This window comes from Dysidea avara, chromosome 7 (genome assembly GCF_963678975.1).
Source record: "Dysidea avara chromosome 7, odDysAvar1.4, whole genome shotgun sequence".
NCBI classification, from domain to species: Eukaryota; Metazoa; Porifera; class Demospongiae; order Dictyoceratida; family Dysideidae; genus Dysidea; species Dysidea avara.
In genome coordinates this window covers 37,734,595-37,756,444 of record NC_089278.1, presented here as the reverse complement: position 1 = coordinate 37,756,444, position 21,850 = coordinate 37,734,595, and the positions used below count along the sequence as shown (strand labels likewise).

The 21,850-nt window shown below is 38.2% G+C and overlaps 2 protein-coding genes across 2 annotated transcripts; one reads left to right on the top strand and one right to left on the bottom strand.

Annotated features, from left to right (window-relative positions):
• Window positions 1-1,230: 1,230 nt before the first annotated feature.
• LOC136261224 (protein transport protein Sec31A-like) lies at window positions 1,231-17,932 on the top strand. Its single transcript, XM_066055198.1, has 28 exons — window positions 1,231-2,118; window positions 3,372-3,580; window positions 4,230-4,352; window positions 7,389-7,470; window positions 7,626-7,707; window positions 8,166-8,224; window positions 9,425-9,526; window positions 10,285-10,371; window positions 10,418-10,473; window positions 10,561-10,674; window positions 11,568-11,721; window positions 11,772-11,909; window positions 11,963-12,175; window positions 12,458-12,532; window positions 12,580-12,660; window positions 13,836-13,893; window positions 13,952-14,066; window positions 14,129-14,168; window positions 14,226-14,297; window positions 14,345-14,440; window positions 14,495-14,621; window positions 14,668-14,773; window positions 14,821-15,037; window positions 16,317-16,769; window positions 16,824-16,970; window positions 17,019-17,126; window positions 17,490-17,604; window positions 17,664-17,932. The coding sequence occupies exons 2-28, from the start codon at window positions 3,378-3,380 to the stop codon at window positions 17,798-17,800; spliced, it is 3,360 nt and encodes a 1,119-aa protein (XP_065911270.1). The 5' UTR covers window positions 1,231-2,118; window positions 3,372-3,377; the 3' UTR covers window positions 17,801-17,932.
• On the bottom strand, window positions 17,852-21,797 carry LOC136260885 (uncharacterized). Its single transcript, XM_066054791.1, has 5 exons — window positions 19,991-21,797; window positions 18,678-18,714; window positions 18,557-18,622; window positions 18,060-18,335; window positions 17,852-18,004 (listed from the first exon to the last, which is right to left on the bottom strand). Exons 1-5 carry the CDS (start codon window positions 21,662-21,664, stop codon window positions 17,955-17,957), a joined length of 2,103 nt encoding a protein of 700 aa, XP_065910863.1. The 5' UTR covers window positions 21,665-21,797; the 3' UTR covers window positions 17,852-17,954.
• Window positions 21,798-21,850: the final 53 nt, after the last annotated feature.

The window sequence follows — 21,850 nt, the reverse complement described above, 5'->3', positions numbered from 1 at the left end:
CGTACATTGTCTCACTTTGCACGTGACTTGCATAGACAACAGTACTACTACTAGTGGTCGATGTCTGATTTGTACAGTACGAGGTGCAGTACGAGTAGCAGCTCGAGTAGCAGAAGTTGATGAGCCATGGCGCATGGATGATTCCCGGTCTGGAAACAGTTGGTAGATTGTAATACGTGATTCTCCTTGTAGAATCAGACATACCAAGTCTCACGCATTGGGCGTGAGTCTCACTCAACTGCATGCAATCTCACGCTCACACGCTGGAACTGCTAATCTCACGCATTGCAGAGTGGCTATACTCTTCTTCAACATTTGCCATCAATTACAAGCTCCAAGTCTAACTACATGCGCTTATAACTGAATACAGTAATTATACTTATAGGCGCTTGCTTCTATTTTTAAACATTTAAGCACTAAAGTAGGCATTAGATCGAGTTTGGCGGGATTACAACGATGGACTGTGTGGCAGTACTACCATTCATTGTGTGATGGGTTCTATCTAAAGCTGAGAGTTAGCCATGAAGTGACTCTGACTGCAGCTGAATTTGAGGAAAAGTAATTTAGCTATCCAACTGCACTATTATAATAGATGCATTAATTTGTTTATGTATTATGGGAACTACCAGACCATTACATCCTGTAATGACAACTACTCTATTAACTTGTATGTTGCTTTGTGCATGGTAACTAACTTGTGCAGAGCCTTCCTAAGATGACAATGGGGGCTCTGTTGCACATTAATTGTAAATCTACATCTCTTCTGGGAAATCTCACTCCTAAGTGATTGTGAACCTTGGCATCTCTGTAGAATGTAAGTGTGTATGAAGTGCCCTGTACGTATTTTGTGCGAGCACTGCGAGCATTTTGTCTTTGTGCTACAAAAAGGTGTTGGTGGCAGACATTCACTGTCCAACCTAGCTGCTAGAGTGTACTAGTGACAATGGTGTAATGCTGGTGGGTGAAAGGGTTTTTGTCCTTCTCGCATCAGTTGCTGTTAGAAATCACATTAGCCCAGGGCTGGCCGGGTGGTTCTAGAAAAGTTGCTGACTCGTTTCCAACTTGAGGGTAGGGGCAGGGTCCATACAGAGGTATTGGAATTATAACCTACTATATAGTTTATTTAGTTAATTATGAGTGAAAATCACTCTAAAATGTAGAATCTGTTACTGAGCAGTTACAGAAATTACAAAATCAAGAACAATAATTATTTTTAGAAGCGCTTAATATGCACTTGAATGTGCAAAAGATGCATCTTGGATTGTTTTTGGTGGACAAGATAATTTGATCACTGATAGTTAATAAACTATCCAAGTAGTTAAATACGTTATTTTAGCACTGAGCATTTTAATTATTAATTTTTCAATCTCAAAAAGCTGACCGGTTTCCGGAAACCGGTGAAACCCCCTTAGAACCACACCTGTATTAGCCTTTACTTCTTCAATCCCTGGTGAAATGTAGCCTCCTGCTTTCTTTTGTGTGCGCAAGGTGGATAGGCATTTTTGTGCAGCTATAGATGTGCAACTTTTGGGGATCACAGATTATACTGATGAATAGCAAAGACCTGTTAATGAAGAAAGAATATTACAACAGCTGTTTTTTCCCATCATGCTCTCCCTTCAGTTCATCAGCACTAAACAGTGATCCCCAAAAAGTTGTAGATCTGGTTGCACAAAAATGATATTGCTGACTTTTATTTTTCTTGACTTCGCATGTTCGAAAAAGTTGTCTGGATATGAGACTAGGTGATGAGATAAATTAATTACATCATGGTCATTATGTCATCTATAGTATTGTATCAATGACTGACCATATGTCACAGTGATACAGTACCAGTGATAACCACTCAGCTATGATCTGAGACACAACTGTCACCACACCCAACTCTACTTCAACTAAATCTCAAACTATGTACAACTGTTCAGTCTGCTGTGGTGTAGCCTCAACCTGCCACTATGTGATGGGGACACCAGTTACACCTTCTGGATTGTCACTGGTCACCTTTTATGGTCAACAATACTGAATCGGGACATTTTAGAAGGGAAGAACTACCTTGAGAAGTGGAAAGTGTGGTCAGTCTACTACTTTTGGAATGTGTAACATTATTTCAATTGACTGGTAAGTGATAATCCATGCAAAACAGCCAAGCTGTATAAAAGGATGCGGCCTTCAAATATGTGGTTGTAAAATTGCTATGAAATGTCTGATGATAATAATGCCATTGTGAAGGCCACACCCTTATATACAGCTTCGCTGTTTTATACACCAAAGTTACCCATAAACTGGCTTTGAGGCTTAATTATTTACATACAATTATCTTCTTATCTTGACACATACACAGTGCATGCTTGCTTGCACTATTGCTGCCGTTAAACAGTTAAGCAAGCCATTAAAATGGCAACTTCTTGTTCTTCATGTATGTACAGCAGCGGTGGAGGAAGTAGTTGATATGAGGGGGGGCTCCGATGGGCTGACCCAGACTTATTTCTATAGTTTGGTAAGGTGAGACCAAAAAAAAAAAAAAAAAAAAAAAAGGTCACAACCAACTGATAAGAGTTTTCCACCTCACCAGCTACCATTTCTAGCTGATAAACTACATAAAAATCCTTACATAGCTCGCTACACACTGACTACTTTATTAGAGTGACTGCTCTATTAGAGTATCTCGATCTTTATCACGGTCTTCAAGAAAGATAATTTTGGTGTGATATCATTCTGAGGGGGGGCTAAGCCCCCCTCAGCAGACCGAAGGGGGGCTTTAGCCCCCTAGCTCCCCCCTTTCCGCCGCCTATGATGTACAGCTTTACCCTTGAACCACTTGTACCAAGTTACACATTGTACAGACACTATTTATCAACAACAAGTGTGAACTCTGAGCCATGATGTGTGTTATGTCCCAACTGTATTATGGTTTATATTCCTTGTCCTAGGAGAGCGGCATTGAGCAAAAAATGTGTCACTTTTTATGCAATTCTGAAAACTTCCAAATTGCAATCCTTATGACGTTTAATTTATGATATAGTGCCATCACAGATTTGACCTTTGGTGACATTTACAACCACTTTTGCATTAAAAATTCATCCTTTTTCTCTCTAAGAATTATTTTACATGATTAAAACATAGTGTTTCATCAAAGCAATGGTCTTCAAAAGTTCATAATATTACCATAGTGAAGTAGTTGGTACTAATAAGCTTCTCATGATCAATATTGCTTGAAATTAAGTGAATAAGCTTTTTAGCTGTATTAAGGAGATTGCTTTAAAATTTACAGTGCCAGAGACAAATTTAGCATGGTGTTTGCAATGCTGTAACACACCTCCCCACCCATAACATGTTACCATGGTAACCACATATTGGTGTTATCATTTCAGAGTACAATGAAGGTGAAGGAAAAGTCCCAAACTGGCAACACTGCATGGAGTCCATCTTGCCACTATCCCATCTACCTGGCCACCGGCACTGTTGCCAAGCAACTAGATGCAACATTCAGCACTAGTGCCAAGTTGGATATACTATCTGTAGACTTCTCTCAACCAGGGATGAGTATGGAGTGTGTGGGCAGTATTGAATCAGAACATCGGTATGAGTGTAGTGTAGTGAAGCCTTATAATAGGGTCACTATCGGGACCAATAATATGGTCTCTATATAGAGGTGGTCTTATTAATGAAGTCACTAAGTACACCTTAGCTTACGTAGGTGACTTTATCATGACATAACTAGTGAATACCAGGCCTTACATTTTACATCACAGTCTACTGAAATACTAAAATAGTTAGGTGATCGCTAAATGTTCAATGAAGTAGTTACCAACAACTGTCATGTATTACTGTAATTTCCACAATATGACATAACCAACATTTTAAAAGAAATGTTTTTCTTTTTGTTTTCAAACCACTGAATTACATACTTACCAGTAATTCTTGATGGATTAAATTGTAACATTGGTAACTAAAGTTTGTGTTTTCGTCTGTCTGAAGCATAAACCTCTAGTTGTGTGTTATTCACAAAAACAAATGATCTTAAATAATCAGACGTAGCTGTCAAGAAAGAAAAATTGTGATCGTGTGTGTTGAGAATGAATTAAGTGATCTTGACATTACAAAAGTGCCACTGTTACTAACTGAAGTTCCAGCTACATACATGAATCCTATCATCCTGTTACCCCTGTATCATAATTGTTGTTTTGGTTGGCAACAGTTTGTTTCAAGTTTTTGTCACTCTTCAACAGGTTTCACAAGTCGGTGTGGAGTGATTGTGGTATGAAGGGATCAGGTGATGCCCCTAGTGACATGTTGATTGGAGGAGCAGACAATGGTAACATCCTAATGTGGAATGTGAATAAGATTATCAGGTATGCTATTCCTCAACTATATACGATATAAATATTGGGGGGAGGATCATTTAACAGTACCATCAGGTAGTATTTGACGCGTAAAATATGTAACGATGACTACATGTAGTAGTACTGTGTGATATATAAAGAACCTTGTGTGGGAGGATCAAAGCAAAAAATGGTTCTATAAAAGCCATACAGAACACAACTGTTCTATATTAGGCAGTTAGGCATAACCAAGCCCAACAGTGTGCAACCTGAAGCCCTTCCAAAAAGTTGCCACAAATTATTTAGTGGAATTTTTGACTGACTGACTGCATGACTGATGCCTTCAGACAAGCATAACTCTATAATGGCTAAAGCTATGGGCTTGATTTTTTCACTGTTTGATGTCGCTTCAGCCCTACTGGTAGGCATTCTAGCCCGATTTTTAAAATTTTGGAAAAATGATTATATGCTCAATAGGTAGAGTATTGATTGTCGATCTCAGAAATATATAGTTTGTTGGGTTTGGATTAGCTACTTTGGCATGCACAGTGCTTAAAAACTGAAAAAGGTACATTTTTTTCTCTGGGACTGCCCATACATTTTAAGGGGAAAATGGCACAATTGAAACCATCTAGCAACCTGGTGTGTCTTGAAACTGCAGTTGCTTCTAGCTGCAAGTTTGTACATGTAATGTTGAGTTCATATCGGATCTCAGCAATCTTAGTATGCTTTGTGGTGAACAAATATGTTTTACCTGCTGCACACTTCTCAATACAATGGTGTATACCAATAGGGTAGAGGTTATCTCAAGTAAGTAAAAACATCAAGTTAACAACTTATAAAGGTAAACAACTAAAGTAGAGGTGTGACAATGATGCAACGATACCTAAGGTGGAGTTGTGGTTCAATTACGGCATTGTTACACCAACTTTGAAGTGGTTTATACTTTTGAGCTGATGACACAGCCATCAGAATATTGCTGTGGAGCTGAAAATCGCTAACTCGAGTGAAGTAACTACACCCTTTAAAGTAAGCACCAGTGACTACCTTTCAGCTGACATTACGTTTTTTATGTTTTAAAGTATTCTACATACATTACAAGGCTTGAAGAGATTGCAAAACAACACAACTTACTTATATGTCACACGCACGACAAAACTAAGACTTTCATGATAATCAGCATGTGGACAAACCCCATAGTGATTTTCATCGTCATTGGAGCCCAGGTGATAGAGCAATTCTAAGTTAAACTCGAGTTGCTATTTTGTGCCAGGGTTCTATTGGGGAATATACGGAGCTTTTTATTAAAAATTCTTCGGATACTGGAATGCCTACTACTGGCGCATTTTTGGCATACCGCAGTATCTTCATGGACATAATTATACCTGTGTCCTCCTTTGTGTCCTGTGTATCTTTACTGACAGCACAGTAGCGCCACATGTGGCTTCACAATGTTTGACAGGAATCGTCTCGAGTTTCTATTGTTTGCAGAGGTTCTTCTCCAAGTGTTCCTAATTTGTAGCGCCGTGTAATGGTAGTTGAAAACGAAGTGTAGTCTCATTTGTAACTTCGCTGACTCAGTTATTGATAGTTGTGGCACGCATTCAGACAAAACCATAAGCCTGGTGCCTTTCTTCCTGCAGTAAGCTTGGGTTTACCAGTCATAATAATCTAACTAAAAAGTAAACAAACAAGAGTATAAGGGAAAATTTATGAATTCAAGTTCATAGAAATGAAAAGTAGTGAAACAAGGGAGGTCGCCAACACCTGAAGATATACTAGTGGATATTTAATCCCTAATTCAGTCGTGGGTATAGACTGAATCAGGGATTAGATGTTCACTATATATATATATATATTTCTTCAGGTGTAGGTGATCTCCCTTGTTTTACTACTTTTTATTCTCTATGATCCCTAAGTAATAGTTAGACACTCGCAATAGGTGTCTTTGAGGATTTAAAAACCTGAGGTGATGTCAATGCGCCTCGGTAATTATTGACGTCACCTCAGGTTTTTAAATCCTCGAAGACGCCTATTGGGAGTGTCTAAGTGTTTTAGACAATGGCGTAGAAGCAGTGAGTTAGTATAGAGAGTTCCCATTGTAAACACCGAGGGTATTTCAGCGAGCAAAAGATGGTGAGGTCGTGAAAGCCATGAAGCGCGACTAACTGAAGGTTTGTAAAGTCAATAAAAAGTATGTTTGAGGCATTATAGCTAGATACGTGTGAATGGCAGCAAATGGGAATAGCCGGTGCCAGCATGGCTGTCTTGGTCTACAGAGCGCGCTTTAATGGCTTTTTTGATTAACCAGTTACCACGATGGTCTATAAATCCACTGAGCTACCCACGATAACAGCGTACCTGAGTGTAATTTCTTATAATCTGCTCGCAATCGCTTGGTGTTTACTGATGTGCAAAATACTAATTGTCCACAAAAGGCTAATTGCATTACTGTGGGCCACGTTGTGGTTGTAAATGTCAGGTGTCTTACCAGTAAGACACCTGATACCAGGTTTCTTCGCAAATAAGAGACCTCCACACATCAAACGAAACGCTGCATGCCATTGTCTAATTGAACTTTAAATTGTTAGTTTTTCCTTATACTTGTGTAACTTCTGTGCAAAACTTTACTAGCTGTTTATCCAAGGTGGTTTTCAATGGTCACAAGTAAAGTTTTCAAGCGGTATCAATAATGTAAGCTACCCAAACTCCCAAAGTTTGTAAGATCAAATGCTAAAGTGATTGTTGTATTAGAGTACCCGAGTGTTCTATTAGGATAGTTAAGAGGACACTGAATCAGTTACATGTAATGAGTTAACAAACAATGTCAGATTTTATCATTTGAATATTAGGTAGTGTAATATCACAGCTATAACACAGTATGAGTACTTTGATTTCAAAATCATAATATTTGTGTATTTCTGCATGAATTCCAATCACAAAAATTCAGTACCATGTACAGTTGAAATTTTTAGTTTGTTCAAATATAATCTTCATGTGTAGGTGTGTACAATACAGCAGTCGACTCAACTGTTAGTTATTATTAATGTATTGTATTGTTTCCAGTGGCAGTAGTGAAGGATCACTGGTATGTCAGACATCACAACATGTTGGTCCAGTGAGGTCAATTGATGTCAACCCTTTCCAGGTAAACTGTCTACTGCAGACAAATTGTTGTAATGTACTGTACATAACATTTACAGAGACACTAAACATGTATTTCTAGTTTTGTCCCTAATTTTCTGACACCGTCTACAAGACAACACTGAATCATGTATATCAACTAATTGTGTTATACTATAGGGGAATCTGATAGCCACTGGGGCTAGTGAGTCAGAGATATTTGTGTGGGATTTGAACCATGCCACTAACCCCATGACACCTGGTTAGGGACCCGCCGATTATGCTGGCATAATTATGAGCATAATAGGTGCCTGAAAGCATTGAGCATAATGCTAGCATAATAGGTAGAGTATTTGTATAATAGTATGAATTCTTGCTTATCAAAATAGCTATCACGGAAAGATCAATATACTCTAATAGAACAGTCAGTAACTCTAATAGAACAATCACATAGCTGACTGTTCTATTAGAGTATATCGATATTTTCTGTGATATGCAGTTTGACAAGTAAGTTTGTGCTTCAGCCACTTATTATTTATCCATAAACTGGAAATTATTAGCAAAGCATGAGAACTGAGGGATAAATAATTGGGCATAATTGGGCATAATTTGAGCATAATAGGTAAGTATTGAGCATAAATTTAAGCATAATAGGTAAATATTTGAGCAGTGCAGCATAGCATAATAGGTAAAATTATGAGCATAATCGGCGGGTCCCTACACCTGGTGCTAAGCAACAACCAATTGAAGACAGTACATGTGTGTCATGGAATAGACAGGTGAGGATGTACACAAGTTAGCCTTCTTGGAGGCTAGACATTTACACTGCATTCTAACCTGTGCACAGCATGGCACAGTTAGTGCAGTGTCAATCAATTGGGCTATGCTGAGCCATACCCAGCCCGGCACCACAAGATGAGGTGGGCTGACATGGTTGTCATGGGATAGGATACAATGTGAACGTGATGCTCAACTTTGTTTAATAATAATACCGTAAAGTCGGGTTGTTAAGCGCATGCACCTATAATTTTCGGATAAAACTTTGTAAAAATCATACAATCTGATAGGCGCATATGCCTAATAAATAATTATGGTGAGTGTAACACGGAATCACTACGTTGTAATAGAGTAGGTACCGGTCACCACGCCAGTATGCAAGGATATTTGACTCCATTTCCTGGTGAATTCCTTCGTGATGAATGAAATTATCACAATCCAGATGGGTGATTTGCTGTATAAATAGCGAAGAGAGACCTCCAGGGAGACGTAAGCGCTTGAGGAGACATTAATTTTTCAGTACTTTCAGCTTTTCTTACCGTTTCTTGCTGTGTGTAGCTCTATCATCGCATTTTGCCATGTGCGCTTATCATCCATGGTTAATTACAAGAAATGTGTATGCGCTTAACAAATAATATGCGCTTAACAGATACATGCGCTTAACAACCCGACTCTACGGTAATTCGCTTTTGTTGGAACATGGCCAGAATTTTCTACACACTAAAAGTGTTCTACAATGTGGCTACAACATACTGTGACTCTGTGACAGTTTTACTATGGTGACATTAGAGAAAAGAGCACTCACATGGTTGGCCATAATGATGTACAGTTTTTTCAGCTGGTTTTACAGTAGGTCGCTATGCACCAGAATGATCAGAAACTTATAATTTTATTGTGAACTTGTTTTAGCTCATTATTTTGGCAGTGTGGTCCTGAGCTTGTTAAATTAAAGCATTCTCAAATGTCAGGTGATTGCTCTATTAGAGTATTTGAATTTTTGTTAGAATATGTTTCAGGGTTAGTTCAATTGAATGTTTGTCTGTTAATCTATAAAACACAGTATATCAACATTCCAACTATTGTATGTATCATATTCTCATTGCTATTGTTACAGTGTACATGATTATTGTTACCTAAGTAACTAATAATTGTGTACTATAATAGAGTACGCTCAACACATTCAAGGTGTGTTATTGTTTCAGGTTCAATACATTTTAGCCAGCACCTCACCAAGTGGGAGATCTGTTGTCTGGGACCTGCGGAAGAATGAGCCAATCATAACAGTGTCTGATACCACCTCAATGGTAAAGTGAATGTATTAAATTGGTGCTTACTGTATAATAAGAAAACTTTGGCAGTAAAATAGTTTGGTGAATTTGACGAATAGCATAACAATCGCCAAAGTTTTATCCCCAATTATTTTTAGCAATCACGTGAGCAGATTAACCATGTTGGGTATTGAAGTATTGTGACAGGTATCATGTGTATTTCCAAGCGTTCCTTTCGATTGTCTGTCCCACAAGAGTTCACAAAAATCCAAACATTGCTCTCTACATTACTAGAAACAGCAAATGATTCCTACACTTATATGGTAGCTACCACTCGAATGCAACGTTACTACACGCAAGTACAAGTGATTAAGCCAATTAAGGGATGTGGCAGCCATTTCCACCGTGAGTCGTCATCCCTCAATGCGAGGGATAAAGCTCACGATCGAAACAGCTGCCATGCTCATTAATTGGCAAGTTGAATCATTCGCATGTAGCAATGTTGCATTCAAGTGGTACAGTACGTGGTAGCTAATTTTTTTTTCGGGTGAAGCCCCATTCACCAAAGTTTTTTCATCAATTTTACAATAGTGGATTTTCAACAAACTTTTTTTTCCACCAAAGTTTTTTTACTATATGGAATTGTGGATGGTGGCTTATTGTGGGTAGTGGCTTATTGTGGGTAGTGGCTTATTGTGGGTAGTGGCTTATTGTGGGTAGTGGCTTATTATAAGTAGTAGCGGCTTATTAAAAGTAGTAGGTTATTGATGATACTATTTTATGCTGTTCAACAGTCTCACTGTAAGGCGATAGCATGGCACCCTGATGTTGCCACTCAGATGATAACTGCTTCAGAAGATGATCGATCACCAATTGTACAGGTTAGTAATTGTCTTGTATTGATTAGATGATAGTTGTGATGTTCAGATGTGGGACTTGAGATTTGCTACTTCTCCAGTGAAAGTGTTTGATAAACACAAGAGGTATTTGCTGTCAGTTGTTAAAACAGTTTCAGTAGTTGTATCGTTTATAGATCCCAAGCATGTTAGGTGTTGTTTGTTTTGTTTCAGAGGTATCTTATCTGTTGCGTGGTGTCCTCAAGACTCAGATCTCTTACTGACTGCTGCTAAAGACAATCGTGTGCTCTGTTGGAATCCTAACTCAGCTGAACCTGGAGGAGAAATGAGTACTAAATGCCACACTGTGGTGTCCAGGTGACAATGTGAGAAGAATCCCTCGGAACAAAACTCAGTGAACGAAAATAACTCCTTCAAGCTGTTTAGTTTTGTTCATTCTCTCTACGTTATGTTTCAGTACATGCACACAAGGGGACATGTTTTGTTTACTGTATTGTATCATATTATGGCCCGGACATATTTATTTCTTTTAAAGCAACTTTTTACCTCGGCCACTAAATGGCTACTATACAGAATTGTGACTAGGATCATCGAGTCCAACCAGATTCATGAATTGTGACCAATATATTTTCTGGGTATTCCCATAACTTTTGTATTTGTCTGGTTGTTAACTGACAATGTCAGGAGTGTGGATAGATGACTAATGGATTGGTACCAGTTTCTTTTTTACATAAATTCTTTAATTCTCACTTTTGCCTTCTTCTAGCAGTTGATACATATAGTTACTAATAAATTGAGCCATGGAAAATAGAGAGGGTCCTTAGGGTGACTTCCAAAAAAATTCCAATTATTCAGTAATTAAATGCTATGATGGATGTTCTATTTAATGTGTATAATTTTGATATTTCATGTCATGTGTAAAGGCTATGAACAACACTATTTAAGTTGGGAAATTTAAACAGTGTGCATTAATTAGAATGCCACAACTATTTAAAATATGTAATTATCCATCCCTGTAATTTTTACAGAATACATTGATGTATTAGCAATATACTGAAAAAAATTTCAAATACAATTGATAGAATATGAGTAATGATGTATTTTGTAACAGTGAAAATTTTACACTTGTTCAGATAATTAGGGATATTGTAAATTCCCACTTTTCACCCTAAGGTCCCTTTCTATTTTCCATGGCTCAATTATTATATTCACTATTAGATTGTGTATGAACTACCATCAACTGCTCAATGGTGTTTTGATGTCCAGTGGTGTCCTCGTAACCCTGATATGATTTCTGTGGCTTCTTTTGATGGTCACATCTGTGTTTACTCCCTGCTAGGGGGTGGAACCCCAGAGCCTCCTAAACAAGCTCAGGTGATAGTGTACACACTTATCAGATGTGTCATCACTGGACTATTGTACAGGTGTCCAGTGAAGTTGATCATGATTCTAATGATCCATTCTCAGGAATTAGTTTACAGTCTCCACTGGCTCCATCCAATACTGCTCCACTGAAGGCTCCACCAAAATGGCTGAGGAGACCTTGTGCTGCCAACTTTGCTGTAAGATGTACAGCACTCTGTGGAGGAAGATAAATTTATTGTGTCTTGTTTAGTTTGGAGGAGAGTTGGTCCACTTCACAAACACACTAGGGGCTGCTACGCCAAAGACAGTTACACTCAGTCAGGTGGTGACTGAGCCAAACTTGTTGGAGAGGTCAAGTTTGTTGGAGGGAGCTCTTGCCAAGGAGCAATACATGGAGTTCTGTGAGCACAAAGTACAGTCATCAGAAACTGAAGAAGATAAGAACCTTTGGAGCTTCCTCAAGGTGACTACTATATGTGGTGACAGTACACCTACCTTATTACATATCATGTGATCCACTGGTATTATTTCCTATCATATCATGTGATCCACTGGTAATATTTCCTATCAATTATTTTGTACCTATTGTGACCCGTGAGTGAAGTAGGAATTAAATGTCCACTAGTAATAGCTGTAGGTGTAGATGGCCTCCCTTATTTCATTGCATTTTAATATTTCTACAAAATTTCTTACACTTGTAAATTGTTGCTAATGCTACATGGTACATATTACAATGATGTAACAGGTCACATTTGAAACAGACAGTAGACAACACTATCTGAAGTTTTTAGGTTATGATTCTACTGACCTATCTAAGAAAGTAAGCTAACAATGTAACAATGATGTAATATGTAGTGTGTGTTGTAGTTTGCAGGATTTAGTACTAGCTCAGTGGCTGGTAGTGTGGATGTGTTACAGTTGTCACAGCGTATGGAGCAGCTAGCCTCAGTAAGTAGTTTCTAACAAGTGGGGTAAGCCTGAGTGATTTAAACATTTTGTAAAACAATTGAGTTCTGAAACTCATAACCATTGTGTGGCAGTATGTAATGGTTTCTCTCAAAACTGGTGGTACCATGTGGGTTATTGGGTTGATCCTTAACAGATATTTCACTACCAACGTACTGTGAGCAGTGGCATAGCTACCATTGAGGCAACTGAGGCAATTGTCTCAGTGAAAGTTAGGAAACTATATTAGGAATCATGGAGGTTAGCACCTATTCACAAAAGTTGTTGATCAGAAATCATCTTCACATTAGCTTCATGGTGCCTTGCCAGTATTGGTTTGGTAGAGTCAAGTCCAAAAGTGTCTCCAGGATGGCCAAAAATGTTTCAGATAGGTTGCTACAATTAAAAAAACAAACAAACTATTATTCAGTGGAATTCTCTGCTGACCAATTGCCTGACTGACTGACTGACTGACTAAAGTACCTTCTGACAAGTGTAACTCTGCTAAGGCTACAATCTCAATTTCTCCCTGATCTGGACTGGAGCCTTTTAGCATACCATAATATGCACAATCCATAGTGAACTCTCCTTTGTCCTCCTCTGTGTCGTAAAGTGTTACTTTGCAGTAACATTTATATGGCTTCCCAGTGGATTGTCCACATTTTCGGTGGTAACTGGATTGATTGCAGAGGGGCTGTCCCCTACTATTCTTTGTTTATGTGCTGTGTAACTCACTGGAAAGGAAATGAGCAATCCACTTTTCACGAATTGATATTTGTGGCACACGTTCAGATGAAATATTTAGTCTGGTGTCCAGTCATAATCATGTTATAAAAGTACTGGCCATGAATGAATTAGGGATTAGTATACCTGCAGGTATAGATGGCCTCCCTTATCCTAATAGAACCTAATTTTTCCATCTACTTGTGCCGTATTTGAAGAGAATTCAGTACTACAGAATATCAAGATACTCTAATAGAGCAGTCACCTATATTCAGCTCTAATGGACTAGCCAGGCTCTAGAATCTTCTGGCTACATCCTTGGAGGAGTATCTTTGTGGTAAAAAGCACCAAATCAAGTTAATCAACTTATCACACAAACAGAATTAACATTATACTCTCAGGCTTACCCCATGATGTTGTTAGCACCTGTCTGGTAGTTGTTAGTGTTGTCATAGTCACAGGCTGGTAAAGCTGAAACAGATTCACAAACAGCAGAACTATTTGCTGCTGATGGTATGTCACCAGGGAACATGGTTGACATATTTTACCAAACACTTTCCACCATATATAGATGACAAGGAAGGTAGTGGAGAAGTCAGGGATACTTTTGATCAGTTGGCAACTTCACAACAACCATCAGCTACATTGTGTGAATCTACTTGTTTGTCTGTCTGTGTGTATGTCTGGTGTGTGTACACAAAGTGAATTACGTGTGTGGTTTTAACATTCCATATATGTTTACAACTAGGTGCCAAGCCTACAACACTACCATCAATGACTATTCATGTTGATAATGGTAAGTATTTATATCATGACTCACTGTTTGTTTATGACACTTTACTCAGACATTGATGGTATCTTTACTGGTTGGTAACTTTGAAGCAGCTGTTGACATCAGTGTAGGAGCTAACAGGATGGTAAGGGAACTATTAACTGTTACAATAACACCATAAAACTGTTGTAGGCTGAAGCTCTAGTGTTAGCAATAATTGGCGGTAGTGAACTGGTGTCCAAGATGTTACAAGTCTACTTTGAAAAGGAGACCAGTCCTTCATCTAAGGTAACAGTGCTTTGAAGTGTTTGTGTGTCATGTGACCTCCTGACTTCCCTACAGCTGTTGTCAGCCATCGTGAACCGAACCTGGTCAGATTTGGCTCATCATGGTAACTTGCAAAATTGGAGGGAAATTTTAGCAGTGCTGGTCACATATGCTGGTCCAGAAGATTTTGCCGCTTTATGTGGTAGGAAAATTGTTGTACTAATTCATCTTATATGGTGAATATGTAGACCAGTTGGGTGAGAGAATGGAGACAGAACTTGGTGGACAGTATCAGGATAGTGCCAGTCTGTGTTATATCTGCTCTGGAAATGTGGAGAAGTTCTTGAATGCATGGTATGTGTGTATCCTGTAGTGTGTGTTTGATAGTTGATATTGTTTAGGGAGAAGAGTGCCCCATCAACCACTCCTCTGGCCCTACAAGATTTAGTGGAGAAGGTGACCTTACTGAAGAAGGCAGTTGAGAAGGAGAGGAAACTCTACTCTTCAGCAGAGAGTGGAAATGTTAGCAAGAAGCTTGGAGAGTACAGCAGTCTTTTGGCATCTCAGGGTTGTGTTAACACAGCCTTGTCATATCTTAGACAGGATGCTAATGATCAGGTAATGTAAAGGTTCTATGTAATAGCTGTAAGGGCTTTTCCTGGTATGTATGCCTGACAGCCAAGGGATGCAGTGCCGAGGGCATACAAACTTACAAATCAGACATATTATAGCTAATATGTAACACTTTCAAGGCTAATAGCCTGAAGCACAGGTGATCAATCTCCCAAGCCAATACAAGTACAACCACTATATGTATTATATAGACATGCCTAACAGATTCAATTATGGCCCGGTCAGCATCTGGTATATTCTGGCTACATTTGGTTATAATGAACAGACAAATCCTAGAGAGATCACAAAGAATTTCAGTTACACAAGTTTATTGTTTTAATCAGTGTTATTAAATCATCTATGGAATAATTACAGAGTTTACTAAAGGCCTAGATGGTATAGAGTGGTTTCTTCATGTAGAGTGGTAATTTGTGTTGTCAGTAGTTGGGCTGGAGCATTTTATTGTGGGTTTTAGTTTACACATTAGGCAAGGCTCAGTGTAGTTGCTAAGTTTAGATCATTTGACAGTAACTAAACTATATTCTAAGACAAATGATCTGTAAAACGATTGCTTGGGCATGCGTGGATGCACATTTGTACCCACTGCATGAGTGGTATGCTGGCCATTGAGCAGACCACGAAAACCTTGCACGTAACAAGAATATGACGACCAGGTGAGTAAATTATAATCCCAAATACTTAACTTAATGTATTAACTTACTGTCACAATAGTGAAGGTTTAATGTAGTATCAATAAAGCATAGATCCTTTACACCCAAAAGCCAATCCCACAATCAAAAGTTGCTGGTGTGTGTTTAAATGCAATGACATAGAAATTTGCCCACACTTTTTAAAACCACAATCGATCATCAGATGCTAGTGTATAAACAAATAGGGTGAGTGCTCTGTAATTGTTTCACCTATTAGGTGATTGTGCTCTGAGTGATATATAAATTTATACCATGCTGATGTACACACACTTGCCCCTCAGTATTTAGTCTTGTACCCAGACCGCTTTTTCCCCCACTCAAATACAAAAGGGAAGAAGTGGTCTGGGTATGAGACTACTCAGGGTTCAAGTGATACATCAGCAAAATCCCTCACAGTAATGGCAAAACTATTAGTAATTCAGGGCCAAGTCACTATTGCAAATGTAGTCTGGACGGCTCCTTTGATCTGAGGTGTGAAAGTGTTACATATGCTGTGTTGTTGTATACTAGACTATTGTAGACTGACTGTATAACACAGCCTAGTTGTAATGTGTACATATTTTACTGTTTTACAGCAGGAATTGTTGTACCGAGTGTACAATGCTGCAACTACAAAGGATTCTGCAGGAGCTCCACCCACCCCATATGCTTTAGTTGATATTAAAAGTGCACCAGCTCCTCCCACTACTGCTACTACTGTGGTAGCAACAACCACTCAACAACAAACCGCAATGTTCAGCTACCCATCAACAAAGCCTGTGTCATCAAGCACATTCCAGAACTCCATTTCTAGTGTTAGTAATCCATACCCAGTTCCTGCTTCCCAGTCCAGTTCTACTATGCAACCTCCTGTCTCAATCTTCCAACCATCAACAGAACCCATACCACCATTACAACCAGGAAATCTTAGAAGTGATGTTCCTCCACAAGCCACAATTACTGCCACACGTCCACCCCAAGTACCACCCACTGGGGGGACACAGTCAACTTGGAATGATCCACCAGTGGTGATGAAGAAGACTACAAGGGTATAAATACAGCTATACTTTACAACTAGTATCAACGTAAACCTCTATTTATAGAAAACACCTATCTCAGCTCCTCCTCCAATGCCAGTTGGGGGTGTGGCTCAGCCCCTCCCTTCAGAACAGACACCTCCAGGAGCACCCCCAGTAGCTAATGTGGCTCCAGTTAATGTCACTAAACCACCAGTGACACAGACACAACAGGTAACACAATATTATGATGCACAGTAAAGTATTGACTGTTGTGTGTAGGTTGAAGCTACTCCAGTACAGAAGCCACCAATCCCACAGGAACACATGTGGTTGGTACAGGGACTGGATGGAATGGTTGATTGGTGTAAGACAGCTGCTACCAGTAGTGTAAGTGTTCTGTAGTCATAGAAGTTTGTGATCTGGTGATTGTGTTGTTATTAGCATGTGTAAGTTGTTTGTAGGATACTGTATAATCGAGGGGGCTTTTACAACAAAATTTGACCCATTTATTGAACTTTGAAATTATTTTTTTATCATTGCATATAGCTATCTGAATTTTTCAATGAGTGAAGCTACAGAATCTGGCTATAATTTTGATGTACAAAGCAGCTCACATTATAAGGAGTCTACTGATATAACATTTTGCATGTAAAATGTGTGGAAGGTACCTTTTCACTACTCCAGCCATTATAGTGTTGTGTATGTGTACATGTCATGATATAGTGTAGTTGTGTCTTCACATTATAACAGGCTATGAGAAGGAAGTTGGATAATTGTTCAAAGAAGTTCTCTATCTTGTATGACCTTCTGAGGGAGAACAGGTTATCTCCACAAGTCCTACAAGGATTATATCAGATTGGTCAAGGTGTGTAGTGTTCGCCTAGTGAGATTTGTACTGATAATTCCTATACCTCACCACTACAGATATTCAAGTACTAAATTATTATGGAGCTCTGGAGAAGTATAATGTGATCGTATCAAGTAGTAATTTTTCTGAAGTCAGCTCCTTCCTTCCTGGAGTGAAGTCACTACTTCAACTGGGGATGCAGCTACGAGTTTAACAGTACAAAATGATTCCAATTAGAAACTGATTAGGAGAATTATTTTCTAGTTACTGTAAATTGCCATATTGTATTCAAAAATGAATTATACACTACAACAACATGTTGTATGGGATAAAATATACACTGTTGAAGAAACTACAAGTAAACAAACTTAAGAGGTTTCTGGTTTTCTCTTTTTATCACAAACTGGTACATTAATTTCTGAAGTAACAACAATGTCATGTGAACATCATTACAAATAAAGTTTATTCATTACCTTTGACCAGTTCTGCTTTAATCTTCTCCACTGCAGCTGTAAGCTCCTCCACATCTTCAATACACTTCAGTAGTGTTTTCCATGTCTTTGGGCTAGAACCATTACTAGTGGTAAGCCAGTCTTTAAACAACTTCTGACAACAATCCTGGAGATTACGTGACTCTTTCTCTATGGCACTAACGGTGTATGAATCATAGTCCATGGAGTAAGCAACACTTTCCCATTCTGCTCTTATCTTAGGGATAACTATTCTATTCAAGATTTTCATCTTTAGTTCTGAAAAGTTACCATAAAAAAGTCAATCATGAGTTTTTCTAACAAACATCACTATAGTACATCTTTACTACGTATATAAATGCAGTAATTCTTTTCTCTTTAGCACTGATGGCGTAAAGATTACCATTTATGGAGTAACCAACTCTGATTTATCATGGGGATAACTCATGTGTTCAAGTTGGTATAGTGGGCTCTGGTGTACAAGTATAAACAACACATACCTTGTGCTAATATTGTACTATCAATTATTGATACAGGTGGTGATGTAGATGATTGACTGGTTTGTTCTGAAATTAATAAAACATGTGACCAGCCATGTACATGCAGTTTAGATTAATTTACCTTCATACAGTCTAGTACTGCTACAAGTAGGGATTCTCTACAGAAAACCATGAATACAAAACATGTAGTATAAACACTTTGGTATGGAAATACTCTTGATTACTACTAGCTGGTATTGTGTGTAAACTTTATTTTCAAAACACTTCACTGTATGCCAGCACACTACATTAACTGGTTAGCAGTGCTAGCATCGTACAATTCATGTAGCAACATACAGTAGTACTGCATTATTAGTATCTCAATTATATTAATAGATGGTTTCTGGAAACCAGTGAAACAACCACACCTGTGTATACATGACAAACTATACCATTACTGTAGGACTAACTACTGTATGATGGGTTACTATTGGTTACTTTTGAAAAGGAAATTATCAAAGAGAAGCTGGTAAAACTAATTTCATAGGCTTAAAGCTCAAACGTCATACATAATGCCAAAAACACAAATTTTGGCCGTTGTTTAACCAAGCGGGTTGTTATTGAATGGCAACCATGTGCTCACATGATAAAGGGATATCACGTCTACAATGAAACATGGACCACTACAATAAGGGAAATTTTGTTTTGCAGACAAGTAGAGTGAAATGACATGAGTATGAATCACTGCACATGTCCACTAGTGGAGGGAAATCTTGACTACCTTGCTGACTAGTAATTAACAATGCAAAGCCATGATATACTACAGGGGAGTATAGTTCAGCAATTACACACTTCTTAGGAGTATATAATAGAAACCAAGAGTGTTGAACAGTGTAATAGCCCGTGATTAATACTTGCGTACACGAAATGGTAATTTGAAATGTGTATGTGGTACATGGTTTGCCAGTTTTCCGTGTTATTCAACCAAGTATTCAACAGTTATTGTACAAGAAAAGTATAGTAAGGACCCAAGATAACTCCAGCTTGCTAAAACAACAGTTGCATGTTGCCACACCTTCAGGGATCTGCTTGGCAGTGCCAGAACTTTAACATTAGCCATTTCTCTTTAATGCTATCATGTTTTCACTTGGTTTAGTGCCCGAATTGGACTAAATACAGCAATCCTTTAAACGAACAATTACTGAAATATATGTGCTACTTCATGCAATCATTAATTACAGGGTAATACACCCGTTCGATACTCTTGGTTTCTATTATACTATACTCTTGGTAGTAGCAAGCATCAAGGCTATAGCTACATAATTAATTGTGTAATTAGTAGAGTTAAAATTTCATACAACCACTGCTCTTCGAATTAAACTCCTTCAAAAATAACCCATTGAAAGTAGGCTAATATTAGCACTAGACAATATTAATGTGAGAGTACCAACAAACCTTAAACCAAACTCGGTGTGAATCTCCTAGTATGGTTGATTGTTGATGACCACATATGGCACGTTTATCAGGCTTGGTTTTGGATGGGAACATCAAATGTTTGTGGCTGTGTGAATGATAACAGTTACAGAGGAATCCATACTTAAAATCATCATGCTGCCAACCAAATTGTTCACAGACATCTTTCAAAGCATCAGTTACAGCAACTTGAGTGTCATAATAAACTGTGGACGGTTCATTATCCTTTATTCTAACATTTATTTCTAAATAAGAGTTTCTATCAACAAGTGATAAATACTGAGTCATATCATCATTGATAACAAATGACATGAGATTAGAATAACGACGATACTCGTGGCCCTTGTTCATACCATACAGTTGAATACTGGGCTGGTTGTTTTGGAGTAACTGAATTACAAGAAAACTAAATAGACCTCTTGGAATTGTATCACCAGTGAATTTTATTAGCAGGGGAGTCACTGTAAAGTAATTGTTGTCATCAACATAAAATACTGGTTTACCATATTCACTCTCTTTCAAAACTTCATCAACATCTTCTACATCACATGTAGGGAGGATGCTCGGCATGAAAAATGATTCATCATCAAAAGGTACAATCAACTTCAAGTGTTTGAGAAGATTTAAAAATGATCCTAACTCAATGTCCTGCACATCCAAGTTGAGATCATCAAGTAATTTTCTACACATAATTCCTTTGTTAACTAGTTGATCAAGCAAATTTTTATCCAGACATTTACCAGTATCAAACTTGCATGTTACAATTGCAGTGAGGTTACGAAACAGCCACTGAGAATCAGTTACAACAAAGTTGTTCATACCATCCACCTCACTGAAGTATAACAACATGCCAAGTGAATGATAAAAGCTTAAAATTTCTTTGATCTCTTTGATCTCCAGGTTTTGACCTTCAGGAAGAATTTGATCACAAGTTTTCTTGACATCATCTAATGGTATACAAACTCTACCTTCCTCTTCATGGAGGGTACGTAATTGTAATTCTAATATAAACCATGTAATTGGTATTTCAAACTGAGCCTTCTTGGATAGTATCTTTTTAATAAATTCTTGACGAATTATATTTGGAACAGAATCTTTACTCTGGTAAGTTCCAGCAGTAGTGTTATCAACTGGGAATAACATCTTTCCATTACTATCAGTCCAAACTTTAAAAGATTTATTAGATTCTACATCAACGTCACATACCAATTCATTAATCCTTTGGTCAATTGTTTCTACTACATTTTCAATTTCATCTTTGATCTTATCACAACATGTACCAATAAAGCACACTGCAGGGTCTATATGTTGGTCTTCTTGTACCATCAAGTGGTGAGGATAGTATGATTTTCTACTGGCTGAATCCTTTACTGAGGACAATAAACATTTCAGCAAATGGCAATTGGTATAATTTAACTGATGTTTGGTATAACTTTTGTCACTGTGTTCAGCTACCACCTTCTGGTCAAGACAATCAATTCCACTGGACAGGTTGAGGACAATGAAGGTGAAAGCTGCAGAAGCATTTATAGCAGGTAACATGTTAATGAACTCAGGCTGACCACCTGTGTCAAGCAGTGTGAGGATGTCCCATATTTCTGGCATCATTTGAGAACTAGAAGGTATAACAGACACAGATGCAGTATTAGTTGTCATAGTTCACTCTACTGTAACCAACGGCTTATCTATTGTGACAAATTCGGCAGAACTCAAATCAGTGCTAGAACCATTATCATCAGTGCTAGAACCAGTGGTAGAACCATCATCATCAGTGGTAGAACCATCATCATCAGTGGTAGAACCATCATCATCACTTAATGGTCTACAAATGGACTTTGTCAG

Excerpts from the sequence above, each read along its gene's own strand:
- LOC136260885 (XM_066054791.1), bottom strand. The coding sequence starts at position 21,664 with ATGACAACTAATACTGCATCTGTGTCTGTTATACCTTCTAGTTCTCAA. Across the intron at positions 18,623-18,677 it reads CAGTACTAGACTGTATGAAG|AACAAACCAGTCAATCATCT; the intron begins GTAAATTAATCT and ends TATTAATTTCAG. Across the intron at positions 18,336-18,556 it reads TAGTACAATATTAGCACAAG|AACTAAAGATGAAAATCTTG; the intron begins GTATGTGTTGTT and ends GTAACTTTTCAG.
- LOC136261224 (XM_066055198.1), top strand. The coding sequence starts at position 3,378 with ATGAAGGTGAAGGAAAAGTCCCAAACTGGCAACACTGCATGGAGTCCA. Across the intron at positions 12,533-12,579 it reads CTACTGACCTATCTAAGAAA|TTTGCAGGATTTAGTACTAG; the intron begins GTAAGCTAACAA and ends TGTGTGTTGTAG. Across the intron at positions 17,605-17,663 it reads ATTATATCAGATTGGTCAAG|ATATTCAAGTACTAAATTAT; the intron begins GTGTGTAGTGTT and ends TCACCACTACAG.